General features: G+C 43.9%; 2 protein-coding genes across 13 annotated transcripts in view; both read left to right on the top strand.

Annotated features, from left to right (window-relative positions):
* NSD3 (nuclear receptor binding SET domain protein 3) overlaps positions 1-14,263 on the top strand; it is a 116,466-nt gene extending 102,203 nt beyond the window's left edge. For 6 of the 7 annotated variants that reach the window (XM_081795604.1, XM_081795603.1, XM_060653565.3 and 3 more), the window contains 5 exons: positions 3,432-3,548; positions 5,568-5,709; positions 6,752-6,858; positions 7,641-7,845; positions 8,265-14,263. In XM_081795604.1, the coding sequence (XP_081651730.1) occupies positions 3,432-3,548; positions 5,568-5,709; positions 6,752-6,858; positions 7,641-7,845; positions 8,265-8,506 (813 nt within the window). In that variant the 3' untranslated portion in view covers positions 8,507-14,263. The remainder of the gene's footprint in view (positions 1-3,431; positions 3,549-5,567; positions 5,710-6,751; positions 6,859-7,640; positions 7,846-8,264) is intronic. The other variant, XM_060653563.3, reaches the window with a different exon arrangement.
* A 583-nt stretch (positions 14,264-14,846) lies between these two features.
* PLPP5 (phospholipid phosphatase 5) lies at positions 14,847-20,461 on the top strand. Of its 6 annotated transcripts, XM_081795612.1 has the most exons (8): positions 14,880-15,020; positions 15,217-15,325; positions 15,753-15,843; positions 16,265-16,328; positions 16,861-16,985; positions 17,655-17,825; positions 19,171-19,359; positions 20,209-20,461. In XM_081795612.1, exons 1-7 carry the CDS (start codon positions 14,947-14,949, stop codon positions 19,329-19,331), a joined length of 795 nt encoding a protein of 264 aa, XP_081651738.1. In that variant the 5' UTR covers positions 14,880-14,946; the 3' UTR covers positions 19,332-19,359; positions 20,209-20,461. The 6 variants fall into 6 exon arrangements, with proteins under 6 accessions (XP_060509570.1, XP_081651739.1, XP_060509567.1 ...); XM_060653587.3 differs by having other exon boundaries at positions 14,847-15,020; positions 15,245-15,325; positions 19,171-20,461; XM_081795613.1 differs by lacking the exon at positions 19,171-19,359 and having other exon boundaries at positions 14,875-15,020.
* Positions 20,462-20,511: the final 50 nt, after the last annotated feature.

Genomic DNA, 20,511 nt, shown 5'->3' with positions numbered 1-20,511 from the left:
CAGAGAGAGAGGGAGACACAGAATCGGAAACAGGCTCCAGGCTCTGAGCCATCAGCCCAGAGCCTGACGCGGGGCTCGAACTCACGGACCGCGAGATCGTGACCTGGCTGAAGTCGGACGCTTAACCGACTGTGCCACCCAGGCGCCCCTGCTCATTCTTTTTTAACTAAACTCCCATTGTATTCTATAGTAAAATGTACCATAACTTATAACCTATCTTCTAATAAACTTTATATAATTTATTTAATTCTGTAGTGAACATTCTTGATTTTCTGTCTTCATGCACCCATTTCTATAGATTAGATCACTTGAAGCGAAACTCATTCATGAAGCACATGTTTGTGAAGCTGCTTCTATGTGCCAGGTACTACTCTAGGCATTTGGAAAAACAGTAGTGAACAACATACCTTTGTGGGTCTGCTAGAGACAGGTAATAAACAGATATGTAATGCTAGGTACCACTAAAATGCTGCAAAGAAAAATAATACTGTCAAAGGGGATGGCTGGTGACAGGAATTGTTATTTTAAATTGCTTGGTTAAGGAAGGCTGAGGAATGCCATTTGACCTGAACAATGACGAAAAAAGCCATGCATTTCAGGCTGAAGAAAGAGCAAAGACAGGGGCCTTAGCATGCTCCAGGCACAGCAGGAGAGCTAGTGCATCTGGAGAAGAGTGAGGAGGAGAGGGGTGAGAGGCAGGAGATAGCAGAGAAGGTAGGCTGGGGCCAGATCTTATGGGAACTTAGAGACCATAGGAGGGAGACTTCTGGAAGTTGTTAGTGGGAAGTGACTTGATCTGACTGGATGTATTCATTTTCTATTGCTGCCTGACAATAATACTACAAACTTGGGAACTTATGATGTTACACACACTTTATTTTCTCACCATTTCTAGGGGTCAGGAGTTGGGCAGTGCTTGGCTGGGTCCTCTGCTTAGGGTCTCACAAGGTTTCAGTCAAGATGCTTCTTGGACTGGATTTCTCATTCTTGTGCCCCAACTAGAGAAGGATATACTTTCCTGCTTGCATGGCTATTGGCAGAATTCTGCTCTTTGCAGCTATAGGTCTGAGAGCCTCAGGTGGTTTTTGTTTGGGGTTGTTGTTCTTGTTGTTTTGCTGCTATTAGCCTCTAGAGGCTGCCCACAATTCCTTGCCACATGGAGTTCCCCAACTTGGCTATTTGCTTCCTCACAGCCAACAAGGGAGAGACACTCCGGCAAGATGGATGCTAAAGTCTTGATGTAACAGACTCCCAGAATCACGTACATTCTGTCATCTTTGCCGTATTCTATTCGTTAGAAGCAAGTCGCAGGTCCTACTCACTCAAGGAGAGAGAATCACACCACGGCATGAGCGCTGGGAGACAGGCATCTTGGGGGCTGCCTTAAGTATCCGTGTGCCACCCTTGTGTTTCCAAAAATTAACTCTGGCTGTAGTCTGTGGAATTTATGATCATGGGGAAGGGCTAACAAAAAGGAGACCATTGTTGTCCAGGAGAGAAATGATGGTGGCATATGGACTACCAGGGTTGTAGCTGAGCCAGAGAGAAGTGGGTACATTGCTGATATTTTGAAGGCGGAGCCAACAGGATTCACTGATCATTAAATATATGGATTGGATTGCTTGGCCAAAGGTCATTGACATTTAAAATGTCATTAGAATGCAAAATTTTTTTTTAAGTTTTTTGTTTTTTTTTTTAAATAATCTCTACACCCGACGTGAGGCTTAAACTCATGACCCCAAGATCAAGAGTCACATGCTCTTCTGACTGAACCAGCCAGGTGCTCCTAGAATGCAAAATTTTTGGTGGTACTTTTAAGCCATGCATATCACATACATAAATTTTGCCTATGACTTCAGGGGAGGTGTAGGGGCTATCCTGAAATTTATCCAGTTTAATATCATGTTAACGTCTTTTATTAATTTTTTAATGTTTATTTATTTTTGAGGGGAGGGGAGGAGGGGCAGAGAGAGGGAGACAGAGGATCCCAAGCAGGCTCTACACTGAAAGCGAAGAGCCCGATGTGGGGTTTGAACTCATGAACTGTGAGAACATGCCCTGAGCTAAATAAAGTCAGACGCTTAACCAACTGGGGCACCCAGGCGCTCCTAACATCTTTTAACAGTAGTTGCATTTATTTTAAAATGTATTCTAATTTATTAAATTGATATAATCAAGAGAAAAGAAAATACAGTCAGGATTATTCTGTCCAGTAGCACTTGAGGAATTGCTAATGTAAGACAATTGCTCTTTTACAAAATAGTTGGAAGTATATATTCCTGAAAAGCAAAATCATAAAGACTTAGTAGCATCATGGAAAAGATTTTTGGTACATTGAGGGACAAAGGCCAAATATGGAATTTGATTGTACACAGCCAGCCTTCTTCCTTTCGCACATAACAGATCCTTGCAAATGTGGGCCAGAGCCAAACAAAGGACTTCCTGTAACAAGGTGATTTCTTTCTTCAAAATTAAGAAAATATATATTAAATACTGAATTACAGCTTACCTTTTTGCCATAGTCTTTGAGGACAGATTTCTAGCTCTATTAAAGTTCTTGTTTTGTTATTTTTATTCATAATTTAATTCATAGTTAATGGGTATTTTTTGAGTTGTTTTTTGTTTTTTTAAAGGTTTTATATTTTTAAATAACCTCTACATCCAACATGAGGCTCAAACTCACAAAAAAATAAAAGTATCACTACATTTTTGCCAATAAATTTGAAAATTTATATGAATGGATTCTTAGAAAAGCATAATCATCACCACTCCCACAAAAATAAATTAAAAAATATGAATAGTTCTATAAACTATTAAAGAAATTGAAACTATCATTAAAAACCTTCCAACAGGGGCACCTGGGTGGCTCAGTCAGTTAAGCATCCTGCTTCAGCTCAGTTCATGATCTCAGGGTTTGTAGGTTTGAGCCCCGTGTTGGGCTCTGTACTGACAGCTCAGAGCCTGGAGCCTGCTTTGGATTCTGTGTCTCCCTCTCTCTTGCTCTGTCTCTCAAAAATAAACATTAAAAAAAAAAAAAGACGTTCCAAAAAAGAAAACTTTAAGCTCAGATGGTTCCACTGGTCAATCTGCCAAACATCTAAAGTTAGAAATAATGTCAATTAGAATAGAATAGAATTGAATAGAAAGAAGGAACAAGACAGATGTGGTAAAAAATCTATGCAACAAAGATGATAAGGGATTATGTTTTGTTGCAAAGAGTTCACATATGGAGAAAATATATGCAACATATGAACAAAGGTGCCACCTGCATGCCAATGAATGACAACCACCATTTGTCTCTAGGTTAAAGTTGTACTTCCAGCAGTCTTTCTGGTTAATTCTCTTGGATTACATTACACATACAGTGTTAAAGAATGCTTTCAAATATAACACACTGGTTTTACACTTATGTGTTACGTGCTTCTCTACAGGGTGAATTTGTAAATGAATATGTCGGTGAATTAATTGATGAAGAAGAGTGCAGATTGCGAATCAAGCGAGCCCACGAGAACAGTGTAACTAATTTTTATATGTTAACTGTTACCAAGGTAAAATTGCTTTTTTTTGTAAAAAAGGATTCTTGGTTTTTGTTTCATGGTCTTAGGTTGAACTCCATTTCCTCTAACTTGATTTTTTTTTCCAGGAGAGTTAGAATGGTTTGAAGTAGCCAGTGTGCTACCAGCCACAGTGTGCTTCTTAACACCACAGTGCACCGTGGCTGGTTGGTGAAGCTTTGCATGTGGCATGTGAGGTGGCCCTGTGAGTGGAGAGACAGCCAGGACAGGGCAAACATGGTCACGGAAGAACCTGGCCCTCAGTTTCTCCATTACTGATGGAGACCATCAGCTCTGCCATGCAGAGTTCTAAAGCACCATTAAAGTTCTGATTTAGCAAAAATTCTAACTCTGAATTGTTCTGTATACTGAAACTTCATGTCTAAGTTAGGACAAATGAATGAAGCCATAAGCAGGATGACAAAACTGCTAGTTTAATCCATGAGATTGTAAGCCACCTTTGCTGTGCGTTCTGTCTGTATCTCACCTCACTTCTGCAGCAGCCCTCTGCCATGCAGGGGACAAGAAACTGAGGTCCAGCCATGACAAGTGATCTGTTGAGTGCAGAGCAAAGACTAGTACCCATCTTTCTGGTGTTCCAGGCTATCCCTGAAACTGAGGGAATACCATTAAAAGTAAGAACTAGAAATCACTTAAAAGCTTATTCTCTCAGTGCCTGGGTGGCTCAGTCGGTTGAGCATCTGACTTCAGCTCAGGTCATGATCTCACTGTTTGAGCCCCGCATCTGGCTCTGTGCTGACAGCTCAGAGCCTGGAGCCTGCTTCAGATTCTGTGTCTCCCTAATCTCTCTGCCCCTCCCCACTCGCACTCTCTCTGTCTCTCTCTCAAAAATAAATAAATATTTAAAAAAATTAAAAAAAAAAAAAAAAAAAAAACTTATTCTAGGAGCGCCTGGGTGACTCGGTCGGTTAAGTGTCTGACTTTTGGTTTCAGCTCAGGTCATGATCCCACGGTTCATGAGTTCAAGCCCCACGTCAGGCTCTGCACAGACAGTGCAAAGCCTGCTTGGGATTCTCTCTCTCCCTCCACCATTCATACTGTCTCTCTCAAAATAAATAAACTTTAAAAACAAAAAAGCTTATTTTAGCTGATATGTCATTGTTTAACAGTTTTACAACTTTCATGATTATAACTTTCATAAACATAAAATACCAATTATTTCTGATTACTGAGTAAGCCCTTCACATCCTCCCCTCACTGGCAGGGACCCTCCAGCCATCTTGACAATGCTGGGGAGGCCCCATCCTCCAGAGCTTATCCAGATTATCAGAGTTTGAATTCAAGGACCAGATTGTTGAGCTTTTGACTGTATTCTGAACATCAGTGTAAGTGAAACAGAAGGAACAGATGACTACTAAAGAGTATATCCCACACGACAGCCCTTCCATTGATCAAATCCCAAAGTCTTCATTCAGAGACCAAGTCTTTCATTTTTCCTCCTTCCCTGTCCGTGGCCTACACTCTTCTCCATTTGCCCCCGTGGTCGTTTCGCTGCTTGAGCAGAGCAGGAAAGGAGGGCTGACAGCAGAAAACCATAGCTTCCACCCCACGCAGCTCACCGATCTCTGTGCTCTGGCATCGCAGAATGCCCTTCCTCAGCCTGTGGCCAACTGATCTTCCACATAGCATTATTCTGTGGTCTGTGTCTAGAAACAAACTGAAGGAAGAAAGGAAAGGAAAGGAAAGGAAAGGAAAGGAAAGGAAAGGAAAGGAAAGGAAAGGAAAGGAAAGGAAAGGAAAGGAGGAAAGAAGGAAAGAAAAGCTAAATTCCACTTTATCTTAAATGCTTTGACTTGAAGGTCATCAAATAAAGTCAAGAACTTAGTCAACGGCTCAGAGAGCACATGATGTCAGATTGTCAGCCGTCAGACATCAGCTGGTAGCAAAAAGCTGCTCCCTGTGGCTCTTGACCAAGTTGGCCATTTCTGAGAGAGACTTGTACTTAGCTTTATTTTATGTTAAAGGCACCTTTCATTTCTTTTCTTTCTGAAGGACCGTATAATTGATGCTGGCCCCAAAGGAAATTATTCTCGCTTTATGAACCACAGTTGTAATCCAAACTGTGAAACACAAAAGTGGACAGTGAATGGAGATGTTCGAGTTGGACTTTTTGCTCTTTGTGATATTCCTGCAGGTAAAAAACCAGCTTGCTCCCCATGCCCTCCTCCCTGGGCAGGACATCCCTCAAGGTTTGAGGCTTAAGGATTTATTCAAATAAGATAGAATTCTATTTAGAATTATTATCTGCCGTTAAGAAGTGAAAATCTGTGTCCTGCAAAAGGGAGTTTAAGCAAGCAGAGAGGATGTCACAGAATTCTCTGGGTCCTTGACCCTAATGAATTACTTCTCCAAGTTCTTGCTGTCTGTGCGATATAACCAGATGCTTAAGCTTTTGTTTTCTTTTTTAAAGTATTAACATACTGTGTTAACTTCAACCTGGTGTCTGTGCTTGGTTGGGGGTGGGGGGGCGGGGGTGTTTGTTTTTTAGTTGGAAGATCGTCTGTTTCAGGGTAGACATAAAAAGCTTCTGAAGCCAGCTGCTGCTTCCATTTTTCCTTACCCATCTAGCATCTTAACAGCAGAACTTAGTTTCTTCTCTGCTGGGTTTGTAGGAAAATGGGTAAGAAGAGAAGAACTGTAGCTAGAAGAGATTAAAGGCATTCCCGACGTTGTGGCCTCTTCAAGACCAGCTAAGAGAAAGCTTGGACCTCCCAGCTCAAATCCCTGGGTCTTTGGTGTAAATAGTAAATCTGCACGGTGAATTCTTTTCTGATCATAATCTAAAGCATTAATCACCAGAGATGGTGTGGTCGCCAAGATGCCATGGTCCTATTATTCATTCAGAAATTGGTGTAAATTAGCTTTAGGAAAGCAACTAAACCAGAACCCATTTGTCTTGAGCACAGATTTCAGATTCTTAGTCTCTGTTACATGGATCTTGACCACTTCAATGAAAAGGATATGACAACTTCTGTAGACTATTTTTGCTGTCATCACTGGTGGATGGGGATGTTTTCCTCTATTGTTTTTCCCCATCACTGTCTTGTGTGTGGAACACGGGTGAGGGAAAAGCCTTCATGTCAGAATTATGTCTCTCTTTCATTGTGAGTGTGTGTCCGTGGCAGCATTTCTCTTCCCCATGACTTGAGTATGAATAATTATTTCTATTGTTTTAGGGATGGAGTTAACATTTAACTATAACCTGGATTGTCTGGGCAACGGCAGAACGGAGTGCCACTGTGGAGCAGAGAACTGCAGCGGCTTTCTGGGAGTGCGGCCGAAGGTCAGTCGTGAGGGAAGCAAGCGCCCCAAGCCAGCGGGAAATCAGGAGTGGGGCTGCTCAAGAAGTGTATGACCATCTCAGGAAAATGCTGGCAAATGGGTACCTGGATTAGTTCGAGGGACAGTCGTTGTGGTAACCAGAGTTTAGACTCTAACTTTCTAAGTAAGATCTTAGTAAGATCTTAGTAAGCATATCTTAGTAAGATCTGTCAGGTTCTGAAAATGTGTCTGTATTTCTGATTGTTTTTGAAGTTACTAGTATCCTTTTCAAAACTTTTTTTTAAAATTCACGTTCTACTTAAAACCACTGAGTGAGGCGCTTTAAAAATGTTTTGTGTTCTGGGGCGCCTGGGTGGCACAGTCGGTTAAGTGTCCGACTTCCGCTCAGGTCATGATCTCGTGGTTTGTGAGTTCGAGCCCCGCATCAGCTGTCAGCTCAGAACCCACTTCAGATCCTCTGTCCCCCTCTCTGTCTGCCCCTCCTCTGCTCGCTCACTGTCTCAAAAATAAACACTAAAAAAAAAATGGTGCGTTCTATGGTATGCGAATTATGTCTCAGTATCCTTGCAATTTAAAAAACAAACCACCTTATTCAAAAGTTGTGAAAATGAAGCCATATTTTCATGTTCATACTGTTATGGGATAAGTCCTCCCAGTGGTTTTTAGGTCATTGAACAACCAAATTTAAAAGAGCTTAAATGAATGTGGGGTTGTGGGAGTTCCTGTTCTGTGTGAAGTTTCATGCACCGTGTTCACTACAACTGTGATCCTTCTCCCTGCCAGCCAACATGTGCGTCAACAACTGAAGAAAAGGCCAAAAATGCTAAATTAAAGCAGAAGAGGCGAAAAATCAAAGCAGAACCAAAGCAGATGCACGAAGATTACTGTTTTCAGTGTGGAGATGGTGGAGAGCTGGTCATGTGTGACAAAAAAGACTGTCCCAAAGCATACCACCTCTTATGCCTTAACCTGACTCAGCCACCGTATGGTAAGCTAAACTCTTGAGACCCTGTCTCTGACGTGCGTATAATGTAAGAGGTACTTCACTGTCCTTCGTGGAGCCGTGGAATGGATGAGGCTGACTAGAACAGCCAACAGTAGCAGACATAAAGTAATGCTCACGAAAAATGTATCCCTGCAAATAGAGAGTGGGTGCGAGCCAGCAGAGACTGATCTCTGTGTCCCTATTGCCCTGGGTGAGCAGTTGCCTCCTGTGGCATTGAGTTTCGGGGAGCAGCACGCCTCCGGGCTCACCAGTGTACCTGCTCGTAAGTTTGGCTGAAATTCGGAGTGGTGCTCAGGTGAACTCGGTCTCCAATCAGAGAAGACGTTGGGAACGAGGGTGTTTCACGGGTCGTCGAGGCGGGCACTGATGGGGCTCTTTTCCCTGTCCCCACCCCTCACTAGGAAAGTGGGAGTGCCCGTGGCACCAGTGCGGGGAGTGCGGCAGCGCCGCCGTCTCCTTCTGCGAGTTCTGCCCGCGCTCCTTCTGTAAAGATCACCGAGAGGGCGCTCTGGTTCCCTCGGCCCTGGAAGGCCGGCTCTGCTGCTCGGAGCACGACCCCGAATCTCCTGTGTCGGCAGAGTACTGGAGCAAGATCAAATGCAAGTTGGAATCGCAGGATCGTGGAGAAGACCTGAGAGAATAAATGGGTGGTGATTTCTTTTTTTTCTTTTTATTGAAATGACAAAGAGAAAAGAAAAAAGGGGAATCGGTGACGCGTTAGTGGAAGAAGAGCCGGCTGCGGTGCGCGGCCTTGGCCTTCAGCGCTGCCTTACTGAAGTGCGAATGGGGAGCTGGGTGGCGCGGGCAGGAGCACTTGCTGGGATCTGGTTCTGTTTTGTCAGCTTGCGGCCTCTTCTGTAGTGGGCCAGATTCCCTTGGTCTTTTCTTGCCTTTTATTGTGCTTCAATGCCTTTGCAGCTGGGAAAAGAGATGTCTTCGCTTTTAGAAGAGAAAGTTTTGTTAATGAGATAAATTTGAAGTCTAGGATGTGTTCCTTGGGTGTAAAAAGCAAAAGTAGCCATCATTTTTTTATTTATTTTCTTTTTTTTTTTTTTTTTTTTTTATCTTAAGAAATGTAGTTCAGGTAGTCTGTTCAGTGTGCGTGTGCGTCTCACGTAGGAGCTGGAGCAGGCCCTCTGGAAAAGGCTCTGATGATCTTCATATACCTCTTTGCTGAGCAGTAGGGAGGCTGACTTCTCTTTCCCTTCAGAACGTCTTTCATAGTCTCAGAGAAGGGCTTTATGGGAGTATTGGATCTGGCCTCTTGAGAACAAAATGCCTCAGTGGATTTTACCTCTGTGGTCTTAACCTAGGTGGGCTTTATGACGTGATAACTCTACCTAGAAAGGAATGTAATGTGGTTTTGGCTTTTGGAGAAAGACAGAAGGGGGTGCGTTCACTGAGTTGGAAATGTTTTCCATTGATCGTGGACATTTTTGATGAAGTGTGTTTATGTGGACATGAGTGGTCATCCCCCCTCTATCCTGGCACACTGACAAAGGCAGATAACGGGAGACGAGAGGCCCAGACCAGACACTGGATCATACAAGCACCATTTTCTGTTCAGTGTAGTGGAGCCCCCTCGTCCATCTTGGAGAGAATTAAGGGCATTTCCTCTCTTGTCTCTGCTTCCCTGTCCCAATCAAACATTCCCTTTGTCAGCTCGCTGGCCGCTTAGCCATGTTTCCTAGTGGGAACTACACAAATGAATCTGAGCTGCATCTGAGTAGGTTTCTTGGTTTAGTTCCTAATTTGGGGGGCAGAAGGGGTAGGGGCAGCCCCAAGTTCTATGTAGACAATTTATATCTCGTATTATCTAGTAACCAACATCGCCCCCATTGAGGAAGGGGGACACTTCTACAGGGTAGGTAAGAGCCACACAAACACACTTCGTTGTAGGAAGCACTTAGGGAAGCTCCCGAGAAAGCAGTGTTAGCAAAAATGATTGGTGGTGATCTCACAGATGCAAGTGTACCAAGGTGTCTGCCCACAAAATTCACTTGCATTTCATGTTTAGGAATATGTATATTCCAGTATTCCTGGTATGAAGTAATTAGTCATGTCAGACCTTGTTGTAACACTGTGCTAAGTAGAAGTCTAGGGCTAGCTTGAATGAACTATAACTTTCTCTGTGGATTCTGACTGCTTACAGTTGCTGATACCTGGTAGCATTTATTTTCCCTCAAGAAGTTTCTAGGAACCTTATGAAGGTTGAGAGAGTAGATGCTCGGCCACATTCCTTCAGTTGTGTCACGCGTGTTCCTTTTTTCTTGTCAATTTAGAGTTCTTCTCTGGAAAAAAGAAGAAACACTGTTTTGTGCCTCTCTCTGTCTTTTTTTAATGTAAATGTGTAATCGTACTGGATTTTCTCTTGTAAAAAAAAAAACAAAACAAACAAAAACCACACTACACTTCCTTTACTTAAGCTCCTAAACTGCCATTTGCCTGATTCCAGCAATTAATTCTGAGGTGACTTCTTGGGCCTCCAGTAATTCTATTGATCAGACATGGTCCCAGAAGAAAGAGCAAAATGGAAAATGCTGTACGTGTTACCAAATATAATTGATATGAGTAACATGAAGTACAGCTTCACCAAAACACTAAACTCTTTTGCAACATAATTGCTCTTGAGCAATTATATAGTTTGATATCCTTTTAAAAAATAATTTAAGAAAATCTAGGTTTTATCATACTAAAACTTTATATATATATGTGTGTGTGTGTATATATATATATATATATATATATATATATATATGATGTTTGCTTTTTTAAACTTACTAACATGAAGGATTTCCTTTAACATTCGAAGTGCAACTCTTGTTGAAATAGTATCAAACATGAAATCTTCTCTCCTTGCTTTGTTTCCAACTCAGTGCTATTTAATATCTGAGGACTTTTCTATGGTAAGCCAGGGTACATCCTCTGCACTGCAGGTACCTTAGGTTTAAGTATTTTTATGCAGCTTCTTCATTGTGTCGTGTTTGGTTCATGTATCTGTAACAGCTCTGCTGAGATTTCATCGTTTTTGTTGGGGGTGGGGGGTACCTAATAGGATTGTTCTGCCATTTCAGAAATCAGGGTAGAAAACAAAGTGGCTAACCACAGCTCTGGAGTCTTTGTCCGTGACTGCTCTTTAACAGTCCGAAAAGTGGCTTCAGTCCTGCCAGTGCCAAGGAGCTCTCCTCACACCTCCGTGGTGTCACTCCTGACCTCTTTCATGTATTTCCAAGTTGCAGGTGATAGAAGCAGAGAGGGAGAGAGAGTTGCGCTCAACTGCGCCTCACCAGTGAGGTATTCCAAAAGACGTGTCTCTCTCTCAGGCTTAAGTTGGTATTTGTTAACTTTTAAATCTGTATGTGTGGTCAGAGCATAGATGGTTGGTTTTTATTCTTGTCCAAAAATGAGATAGCTCATGGCAGCATGGGATAATGGTGGTATTTTTTTTTTAGCCTCCTGTTAATTCTTTGGAAGAAGAAGTGAATGTAAAATTTTTGATCATCAGCGTAAAGCTTCAGAAATCAGACAGTAACAACTACAGAGGAAATCCTGGAAGCCCTCCAGGCGCGTGCAGTGCAGGAAGGGGCTGGACCCCGGTCACAAGGGAGTCAGGAGGGCCGCCTGGGGCTGGAAGGGGGTGGCTGACCCTTCATTCCTGGAAGGCCAAAGCAGCTGGAGGAAGTGATTCACTCCTGTAATATCTAATCAGGGCTAGAGTCAGGAGGGAGGTGGGTTTTATTTTCATTTTTATCTTAACAAGTTCCTCCTCTACCTTAATTCTCAAAAATGATGGCCTGAGCTATAGAATAGGCTGCCTTTTAGAATCATTGAAACTTGGAGCTGTCTGTGTGTTCAAGTCAGGACCATATCTTAAATAAATAAATAAATAATGGCGGGGCGGGGGGGGGGGGGGGGGTTGGTGGCTGCTCCTAGCTCCCTTCTGCCATTTCCACAGAATATTTGGAAACGTGCTTGTGAAAAATGTTTTGAAATTCTGAGATAATCATGTAAAGGACTCTCAGGGCAGGCTGTTGGACACGTTTCTTTCATGGTTCATGAAGTAGAGTTTCCTTTTGGACTAGTCGCGTGGTCTGTGCTCCACGGGGCCGGACCCAGAGCTGCAGTGTGGAGGGTGGGGAGGCCGCTGTGCAGGGGGGAGTCTCTGGACTGCCCGGGATTCGTGGCTCGTCCTTCACTTCCTTTTAAGTCCCATGCTCTTCCTTTAGCATTCACCTTAAGGTGCTGCCACATGCCACGTCCCGACAGGGTAAGGAAACGAGTTGCCGTGGAGTCCTCACGGCTTGGGAATCTTACATTTGATGTACTTCTCCGTGAGGTACCATGACCTTGGGGAAGTTGCTTTATCGCTGGGCAACGCAAATTCCGCTCCACTTCCTTCTTCCAAGGCTGCGGCATCTGGCCGCCCCAAGTCGTTGGGCCTTGTTGCTGCGACTTGACGAGATCATTGGGAACCATTTCCTTTGGCCCAGAGCCACCTCGAATTGGTCCCTGGTTATATGTAAACAAAGAGTAGAACTCCCAGTTTCAGATGAGCTGGGGAATAGATGTAATTAGACAGCTTTGCCATGTATTAACAAATACTGAAAAGTTGGGAATTTGTATATACTGAAATCTACCGACTTTTACCTGGGGCGGGGACCGGGAGAGAAGGGGTAGAATAGGGTGAGGGCGGGGACTGATCATGTTTACCACAGGTACGAAGTAGTCACTTTAACATTGAGACCTCTGCCTCATTGAATTCAGGTTTTTTAAGTACTTGAAACTCTTCAGATTCCCCTTATTTTACAGTTATTTTTAAATTTATGAAGTAGAAAGCATTGTTTTGTATACTGTTTTGAAAACAAATAGCCTAGTCTCTTATCCTCTTTAACTTGGATTAAAGGCAAAGTTCTGCAAATGGGAGAGGGTGTCCACAGTAGATATCTCAGATTTCATGTATGCATTTGAGGAAGAGACTCTTGCATGAAATACCAGCAGCATTTTTATGAATATTTCCTATGTATGTTCTTTATTTTGTCATTTTGTCACCCCTATCCCCGTGCACCTCCTCTTTCCTTTTAATATATATGCCTGTGTAGGGAAAAAAACAAAAATTTGCACTTACGTTGCACTCCTGAAATGCAGGGTGTAACCTGCGTGTTTCACAAAACATTTCCGTTCTTTTCTTGTCAGTCCATTGCTTAGGTGACAAGTTCAGGTGCTTGTGGCACATACGTGTGAAAGGGGAGGAGGAGGAGAGCGACCTGTGCCTCAGTAGCCCGTGCAAGTCCATTACGTGTAAGACAAAGGGAAAAGATAAACAGTTGCCAAAGTCATTTATTCAGCCCCTAGTTTTCTTACGTGACCTTCTCCATCTGCGGATTAGCAAGAAAGCACCCTCGGGTGCCAGTGCGCCCTCTCCCTGCCTGCTGCGGACCTCTGACTCGAGCTGGTGGCTCTCAGCAGCCAGCAGATCCCCGAGATAAGGTATTCGTAAGGTATTCTTGTCAGTTTAGGAGTGGACTGGATAAAATTTACTTTTCTACTTTTATCTCATTTGTGCTGTCACATACCCTGTGTCAAAAAAGAAAATCATATTGCCTCCGATGACCAAGATGCTAAATGATGATTACAACTGGCTAATAATTAGGTCCTTTTTATATACAGGGGTGTGTGCATAATTGGAATTGGTATGAGAAATTCATTTGTAACCACTTGTGATATTGCACAAACACAGATACCTACAGATTCTGTTTTCATTTTCTTGTGATCTTTATGATAATGACCTTTGTAGATTGGTTATTTCTGTACTTTGTTTATCTGTAATAAACTTTGTAGATCCTGTGAAATGTTATTTTGCCTAAATCACTTGAGATTTGAGTCTTTAATAACAGAGCATCAATATTCACTAAAGTCAATCTCTTTTGGGTTTCTGTGGCTTGGCTAGAAGCTCTTGACACTAAGGGATTAGTGTTCATTTTCCCTGGGGGGTGTTCCACTAGGGCATTACTGTATAATGACTTGATGTTGCCACATAGACTTCAAGATACATGATATTTTGGGGATTTTGTTGATCGACCTATGTTTTACTGCATAGTGTGAAACGTGTAAAGCTTGGTTAACCTGTATATAGATAGCTTATTGGTGACTAGTTACAGTACATTTAGGATTGCCTGTAATTTTAAGCTTCTAACTACTGTGTGTGCTGGTAGGAACATAAATTTTTGTACATTATATTTACTGAGATGTTGCCTTTTTTTATTTGACAACTACTTTGGAATTCAGACGTGTTTTTTGCTTCCGTGAGGATTAATTTGGAAAGGTTCTTAATGACATTCCACTGATTTCAGATTTTGCTTGAGATTGACTTCAATAAATTGTCCTGTATGTTACAAATTAATTGTGGACTTGTTCATTGCCTGTCATTTCTTGCCACAAGTACTGGACAAGGGGTCATAATGGGAGGGAGGGGACCCGGCGCAGGGCTGAATGGCCCAAGATGTGCACCCTGAGGGGGAGGGGGGCGGCGGTGAGGCCGCAGTACTGCAGGGCCCTTCGGGATGTCCCCGCCGCTGCGCTGCGAATAAACGTGGGGCCGCACTCGTGGGGTTTGGTTTGGTTTTTCATAGAGGTGAGGTCCTTGGAGAATGTCGCTCCCCGCTTGGCGTGGTAGGAGAATATCGAGGCACCGACTGGTTGGCGAAGGGCGCCACGGGGATAGATGTCCTTCTCATCCGATTTCTCAGACTCCACGGAGAAACTGCTGCTTGGCTGGGCACCGGGAGCCAGCTCCCTGCCCAGCACCCTAGAACGGCCCCGCTTGCTCCCCATTCCTTTGGCGAGGTGCTGCTCTCGGGACGGCCCCGGAGCCGCCCCTCCTGCTCGCGGGGTTGCCGACCCGCCCCGGCAGCGAGGTGGCCGCCCGCCTTCTGCGCGCGCAGTTCCCCCGGCGCCCGCTAGCCCGCTCTGAGAGGAGCCAAGGCCCGGCCTCCCGGGACAGCCCTCCAGGGGGCGGGCGCGCGCCCCGCAGCCGCCGCAGCGGCAGCCACGTCAGCGCGGCGTCTGTCCGGGGCCGAGCGCAGGATGGAGAAGGCGGCGGCGGCGGCGGCCCTCGGGGCCGAGTTGGGCGTGCGGATCGCCCTGTTCGCGGCCTTCCTGTAAGCGTCTTGCGATCGGACCCCACTCCAGACGGGCTGCCGACCCAAAGGAGGCGGGCAGGCAGGCAGCAACTGCCTCGGCCTGGGGCTCCTCGAGCGCCGCCCGCAGGCCGAGGTCCGGGGTCCCTAGGTGGGAAGCCCCAGCCGTCCCAGGAAACAAGCCGACAGGCTCTGCACATTTTTGTTTCTCCTTTAGGGTAACGGAGCTTCTCCCTCCCTTCCAGCGGCTGATCCAACCAGAGGAGATGTGGCTTTACCGGAATCCGTATGTGGAAGCAGAGTATTTCCCTACCAAGCCCATGTTTGTGCGTGGAAAACTAGCCTTCCTTCTGACCCTTAGTACCTGTTACTGAGCTTAATGCCAGGAAGCAGCAGGAGGTGGTCGTTTTGGCTCCAAAACGGAAACTTACTGTCCCCCTTGTGCTAAAAATTTTGTTTCCTTATGATTAGGATCCAAATTTAGCAAGATGTCAGTTTTTGCTCCAGGGCCATGTTCTGAGCTCTGTTCCTTAGGATGGGGATGGCCCGAGGGAACTGGTCATTTAGAATAATGGGGTGATGGTGTTACTTGCTGGTGGAGCTGCTAGTGCCCAATCTGACGCTGCTTATATTGACGGGAACAGGGAGCTCTGACACGTGAGTTCTGCTGTCCCTACCACCCCTCTTCCCTGTGGGAGCTCCTTTAGTGGTCTCGGGGTTTGGTTTTTTAACCTCTGCCATGTTCTGGTTCAGGTCATTGCATTTCTCTCCCCACTGTCTCTGATCCTCCTGGCCAGATGTCTCAAGAAGGCGGGCGGGACAGACAGCAGACAGGCCTGCCTGGGTAAGAACTAGTGGTCTCTGGCTGGGTTACCTCCTTGGTGCTGGAATGAGAAGGTGGGAGTTGTGGGCTTCAGCCACTGGAGGTGTGACCTCAGCAGGTGGAGACCATGGGGTTCTGCATTCCTAAAGTCCTATCTCCCCTGTACCCGTGCTGTCACCCATGACACCGAAAACTAGCACTCTAAGAACGTAGTTAACTTCCTAGCAGTGCCTATATGCACTGGATAATTTGTACCCCAGAAACATCTTTAGCCTAGTGCAGAAGTTCTCTCTGTGCAACACGTTGAGAGAATTATTTCCACGCTCAGCTCCGGTTGGAGCCTGACCGTTCCTGTCTCAAAAAGACACGGCTGCTCTCAAGAGACAATGACCATGCAGCGCCTCTGAGGCAGAAACTAACAGTAAGTTTCTTTGCTTTCCAGCTGCCAGCCTTGCCCTGGCTCTGAACGGTGTCTTTACCAACACAATAAAACTGATAGTGGGCAGGTGAGTGAGCAGGGTCTGCACCTGGGTGCCAGCCCTTCCCCCTCCACCCCCCCACAGGAGGTGGTTCATGGCTGCACCACACAGCTTCCTCCTTATCCTTTCCTCCTCTGTCTGACCTTGCTTTTTTCACTTAACTCTTCCTCCCTTTCCCTATGGTTGTCCTGCAGGTGACAGTTGGGCTCTTCGCTGCCCTGAACAGCATTTCCCACTGACAGCCGCAGCAGGGTCCACGTCCTCTAGAGCACCTGCTGAAGCTGCAGGGTGACTTGCTCTTTGCCCTAACAATTTATCATGTGCTGGACCGGCTCCCGCCCACCCCACCCCACCCCACCCCCCACCTCCCGATTTAAATGCTGACCCTGGAAATAATGCTTTTCTTTTAATGGTGACTGTCCTAATCCACTTCCATTATTTTGCCTGGGACACCATTTGACCGAGAGTAAATGGATTACAGATTACGGATGTCTGATAAAACCAAAAAATAATTTCTGGCGTTGTCAGGCGATCTGTGTTGAGATCATGCTTCTTTCAGGCCACGCCCAGACTTCTTCTACCGCTGCTTCCCGGATGGGCAAGCCCATTCTGACTTGAAGTGCACAGGAGACAAGGACGTGGTGAATGAGGGCCGGAAGAGCTTCCCCAGTGGACATTCTTCCTGTACGATGTGAACTTGACATCTCTGCCTTTTGGGGGGCCACTGAATTTAACCTAGGAAATGTGTGAGGATGGGATCATCTCACTAGTTTTGTTCTTGTATCTAGAAACTAGCGAACCCCCGCTTCTTTAATAACCCCAAGATTTCACAAGTCTGAGCCTCAAAAATCAGGGAAGAGAGAGGAAGTAGTTTACCTTCATGAGATCTGGAACGTTTTAGGATTGTTGTATTATTTGCCTAGATCCTGCAATCTTGTACTAGTTATAAAAGCATTAACCTTTGCTGAAGGACTACTATGCGTCAGGTTCTTTGGAAGGCATTTTTGATTCTTATCTCATTTAATACCAAAATAGCACAATGAGGTGGGCAGTATTATTTTTTATGATTCCCATTTATACATGAGGAAACGAAGGCATTGAGAAGTTAAATAACCTGCCCAATTGTTAGTATTCCAAAAACTATTCTCAGAATAAATATTAACTTTGGGACACAAAATAAAGTCCTTCATTTTCCCTTTTGTTTCCTCCTCCTCCATCATCAATGATCTCTACCAGAAGGGTATCCAGAAAGAATAAAACATGCATGCCCCCCCCCTCCCCCGACACCTATTTGCAGATGGAGGACAGCACTTCCTTTAAGAGACATACACTTATAGGTTTTCCCTCTTCTAGTTGCATTTGCTGGTCTGGCCTTTGCTTCCTTCTACCTGGCGGGGAAGTTACATTGCTTCACGCCACAAGGCCGTGGGAAGTCTTGGAGGTTCTGTGCCTTTCTGTCGCCTCTCCTCCTCGCAGCTGTGATTGCACTTTCCCGCACCTGTGACTATAAGCATCACTGGCAAGGTAAGTGAGGTATTCGTGCTGTGCAAGTTCGCGCGTTTCACCCACCATTTTACCCCAAGCATTTGGCATAGAGGAGACGCTGAATGTGTCTGTTAAATGAATAAACAAATAAGTCTGGGTTTCTGAACCAGCTGTATGGAGCATGGGAAAGCACAGTTTCCTTTTAAGGAGAAATGTCCTAAATTTTCCATTATTCTGAAGCATCATAAGTTCAGAATAAACTACGAATTTCATTTTTCTCTAAGAAATTTTTTACCACAAACCTCAAAAGCTCAATTCACTTAGGGTCTTAAAAATCAAGTTTGTTGTCATGAGGTTTTTGTTCAGAAACTAAAGTTCAAGAAAACATAAAATTGTAGTTAAACCAAAGAAATTTAAGTTGAATGACAAAGCAAAACATCCAAGTGACAGAGTACCTTCCCAGAAAACTAATTCAAAAAAAAAAACCTGACAGTATTTCCTAAAAGTCCTTAGGAGCCCTAAGGCTCCTAAAGAATAAACTTTTTTTTTTTCCTGCAAAGAAAGGCAACTCCTGAGGAGTTTATTGCTTCCTCTAGAGCTCTTTAAATGATGAAAAAGGGGCTAATATCATTAAGTGAAACGTTATTCCGAATTTTTAAAAAATTCAATCTGGTATACTTGGAAAAAGGCTTATTTACACTTATTTAAAGATGTGTTTTGATTTGGTTTAGAAAAGAACCTGATGATAATCCTATTACTCATATAACAAAACTGAGAAAGCCTAAAGAAACCATAAACCTGGAATTGAGGTTTTTTGCAGCCCAAACAAGTAGAGAAACCTGAAGGGCCAAGGTCTCTGTACCGACGTACCTCATTTTATTGCACTTTACAGATAACGTGTCTTGTGCAAATTGAAGTTTGTGGCGATGCTGTGCTAGGCAGGTCTCTCAGTGCCAGTTTTTCACGTTTGCTCACTTCGTGTTTCCCTGTCTCATTTTGGTAATTGTTGAATATTTCAAACTTTTTCATTATCACTATATTTGTTATGGTGGTCTGTGATCAGTGGTTATGACTTGCTGAAAGCTCAGATGATGGTTAGCATTTTTTTAGCAATAAAGTATTTTTTAATTAAGGTATATGCTTTTTTTTTTTTTTAGATGTAATGCCATTGCACACTTAATAGACTACGGCACAGTATTAGCGTAACTTTCATCTTGCACTGGGAAACCAAAAAATTCATCTGACTTGCCTTATTGAGACATTCGCTTTACTGCAGTGATCTACAGTTGAACTCGCAATATGAGTATGCCAGCACCACGTGGTGTTTTAACATGATTTACGAGTCTAATATGATTAAGAGAAGACCTTATCTCTTCTCTTTCAGACGTACTAGTTGGATCCATGATTGGCCTGACATTTGCCTATGTCTGCTACAGGCAGTATTATCCTCCGCTGACTGACGCAGAATGCCATAAACCATTTCGGGACAGACTTGTACTTCCCATTGCACAGAAGCCTGGTGATCCTTATCATTTTAGTATTTAGAAATTGGAACTACCTCAGTGGAGATCAGGTGAATCACCCTCCGTAATTGCCCAAGAATTTCTGACCTTTTGTCTCTTAAGAGGTACAAGTGAGGACATCAGCACTTCATTCTGCCTCCATATGTTTATGCAGTTTTGCTCACATGGATTTATCACGGAGTCAAAGTTCAAGGTTCTTTTTCACTGCTCTGTGCCACACATTTGGTAAAAAGATCATACAGTAGTCTACCAGCTGGTATCCCAATATCTACAGCATTTTACATTTCATTTAAATGCCATTCTGGGAAGGATCTTTCACAAAGAAGCCTTTGCAAGGGGTGCCTGGGTGGCTCAGTCAGTTGAGCGTCCGACTCGATTTTGGCTCAGGTCATGATTTCAGGGTTGTGGGATTGAGCCCCATTTCGGGCTCTGTGCTGAGCATGGAGCCTACTTAAGATTCTCTCCCTCCGCCCCTCTCCCCTGCTCGCTCAGGCTCTAAAATAAGAAAAAAAGATTTTACAAAGAAGCCTCTACATATCCTAGAAGCTAGAGATGAATTTCCATTTTCTATAGCTCAAAATCTTAAAATCCAGGGCATGACCAAACTAAATTATTTTGGTTCTGTTTACTTTCTCTGGTGACAATTCCATCAAACCTTATATAGGAAAATGTCCAATTCTGGCTGTTTTACCTTCCTACATATGTATCTTACCTGAGTCTAGTTAAATATTGCTGTCCATTTTAAATACTGTGGACATAAATTATTTATTGAATTACTAAGTAAACAGTTTTAAAAAATGGTAACGACAAATGAGGTGGAAACCACCCTCAGTTGCTAGTACTGAAACATACTCCTAAACTGTGCTCACTAGTTTCCTTCTCTCCATGCATGACTGAAGACCTGCCCAAATGCATCAACTCTGCCAACTGGCTAAGGCAGGAAAGAAAAATTACAGATGTGGTTATCTAGCGGAAAAATGAACTTTCTGTGACCCTTCTTCAAATGGGATATAAGGAACAATTTTACAGGAGATGCTACAGGACCTACAAGTACCTTTCTCTTTACAATCGTACTTTAAATATAACCTTGGCTTATGTGTTTCTGTATCTTCAGTGTGTCTTTTTCCTTCAATAAATGTGATATTCAAAGAAGATGGTGACTGTGGGTGTTTTTGGTCCTTAATACCACACGAGAGCCAGAA

The sequence above is a fragment of the Panthera onca genome, chromosome B1 (genome assembly GCF_046562875.1).
Source record: "Panthera onca isolate mPanOnc1 chromosome B1, mPanOnc1 haplotype 2, whole genome shotgun sequence".
NCBI lineage: Eukaryota > Metazoa > Chordata > Mammalia > Carnivora > Felidae > Panthera > Panthera onca.
The sequence above is the reverse complement of the archived record's forward strand: the minus strand, read 5'-3'. Positions and strand labels throughout refer to the sequence as shown.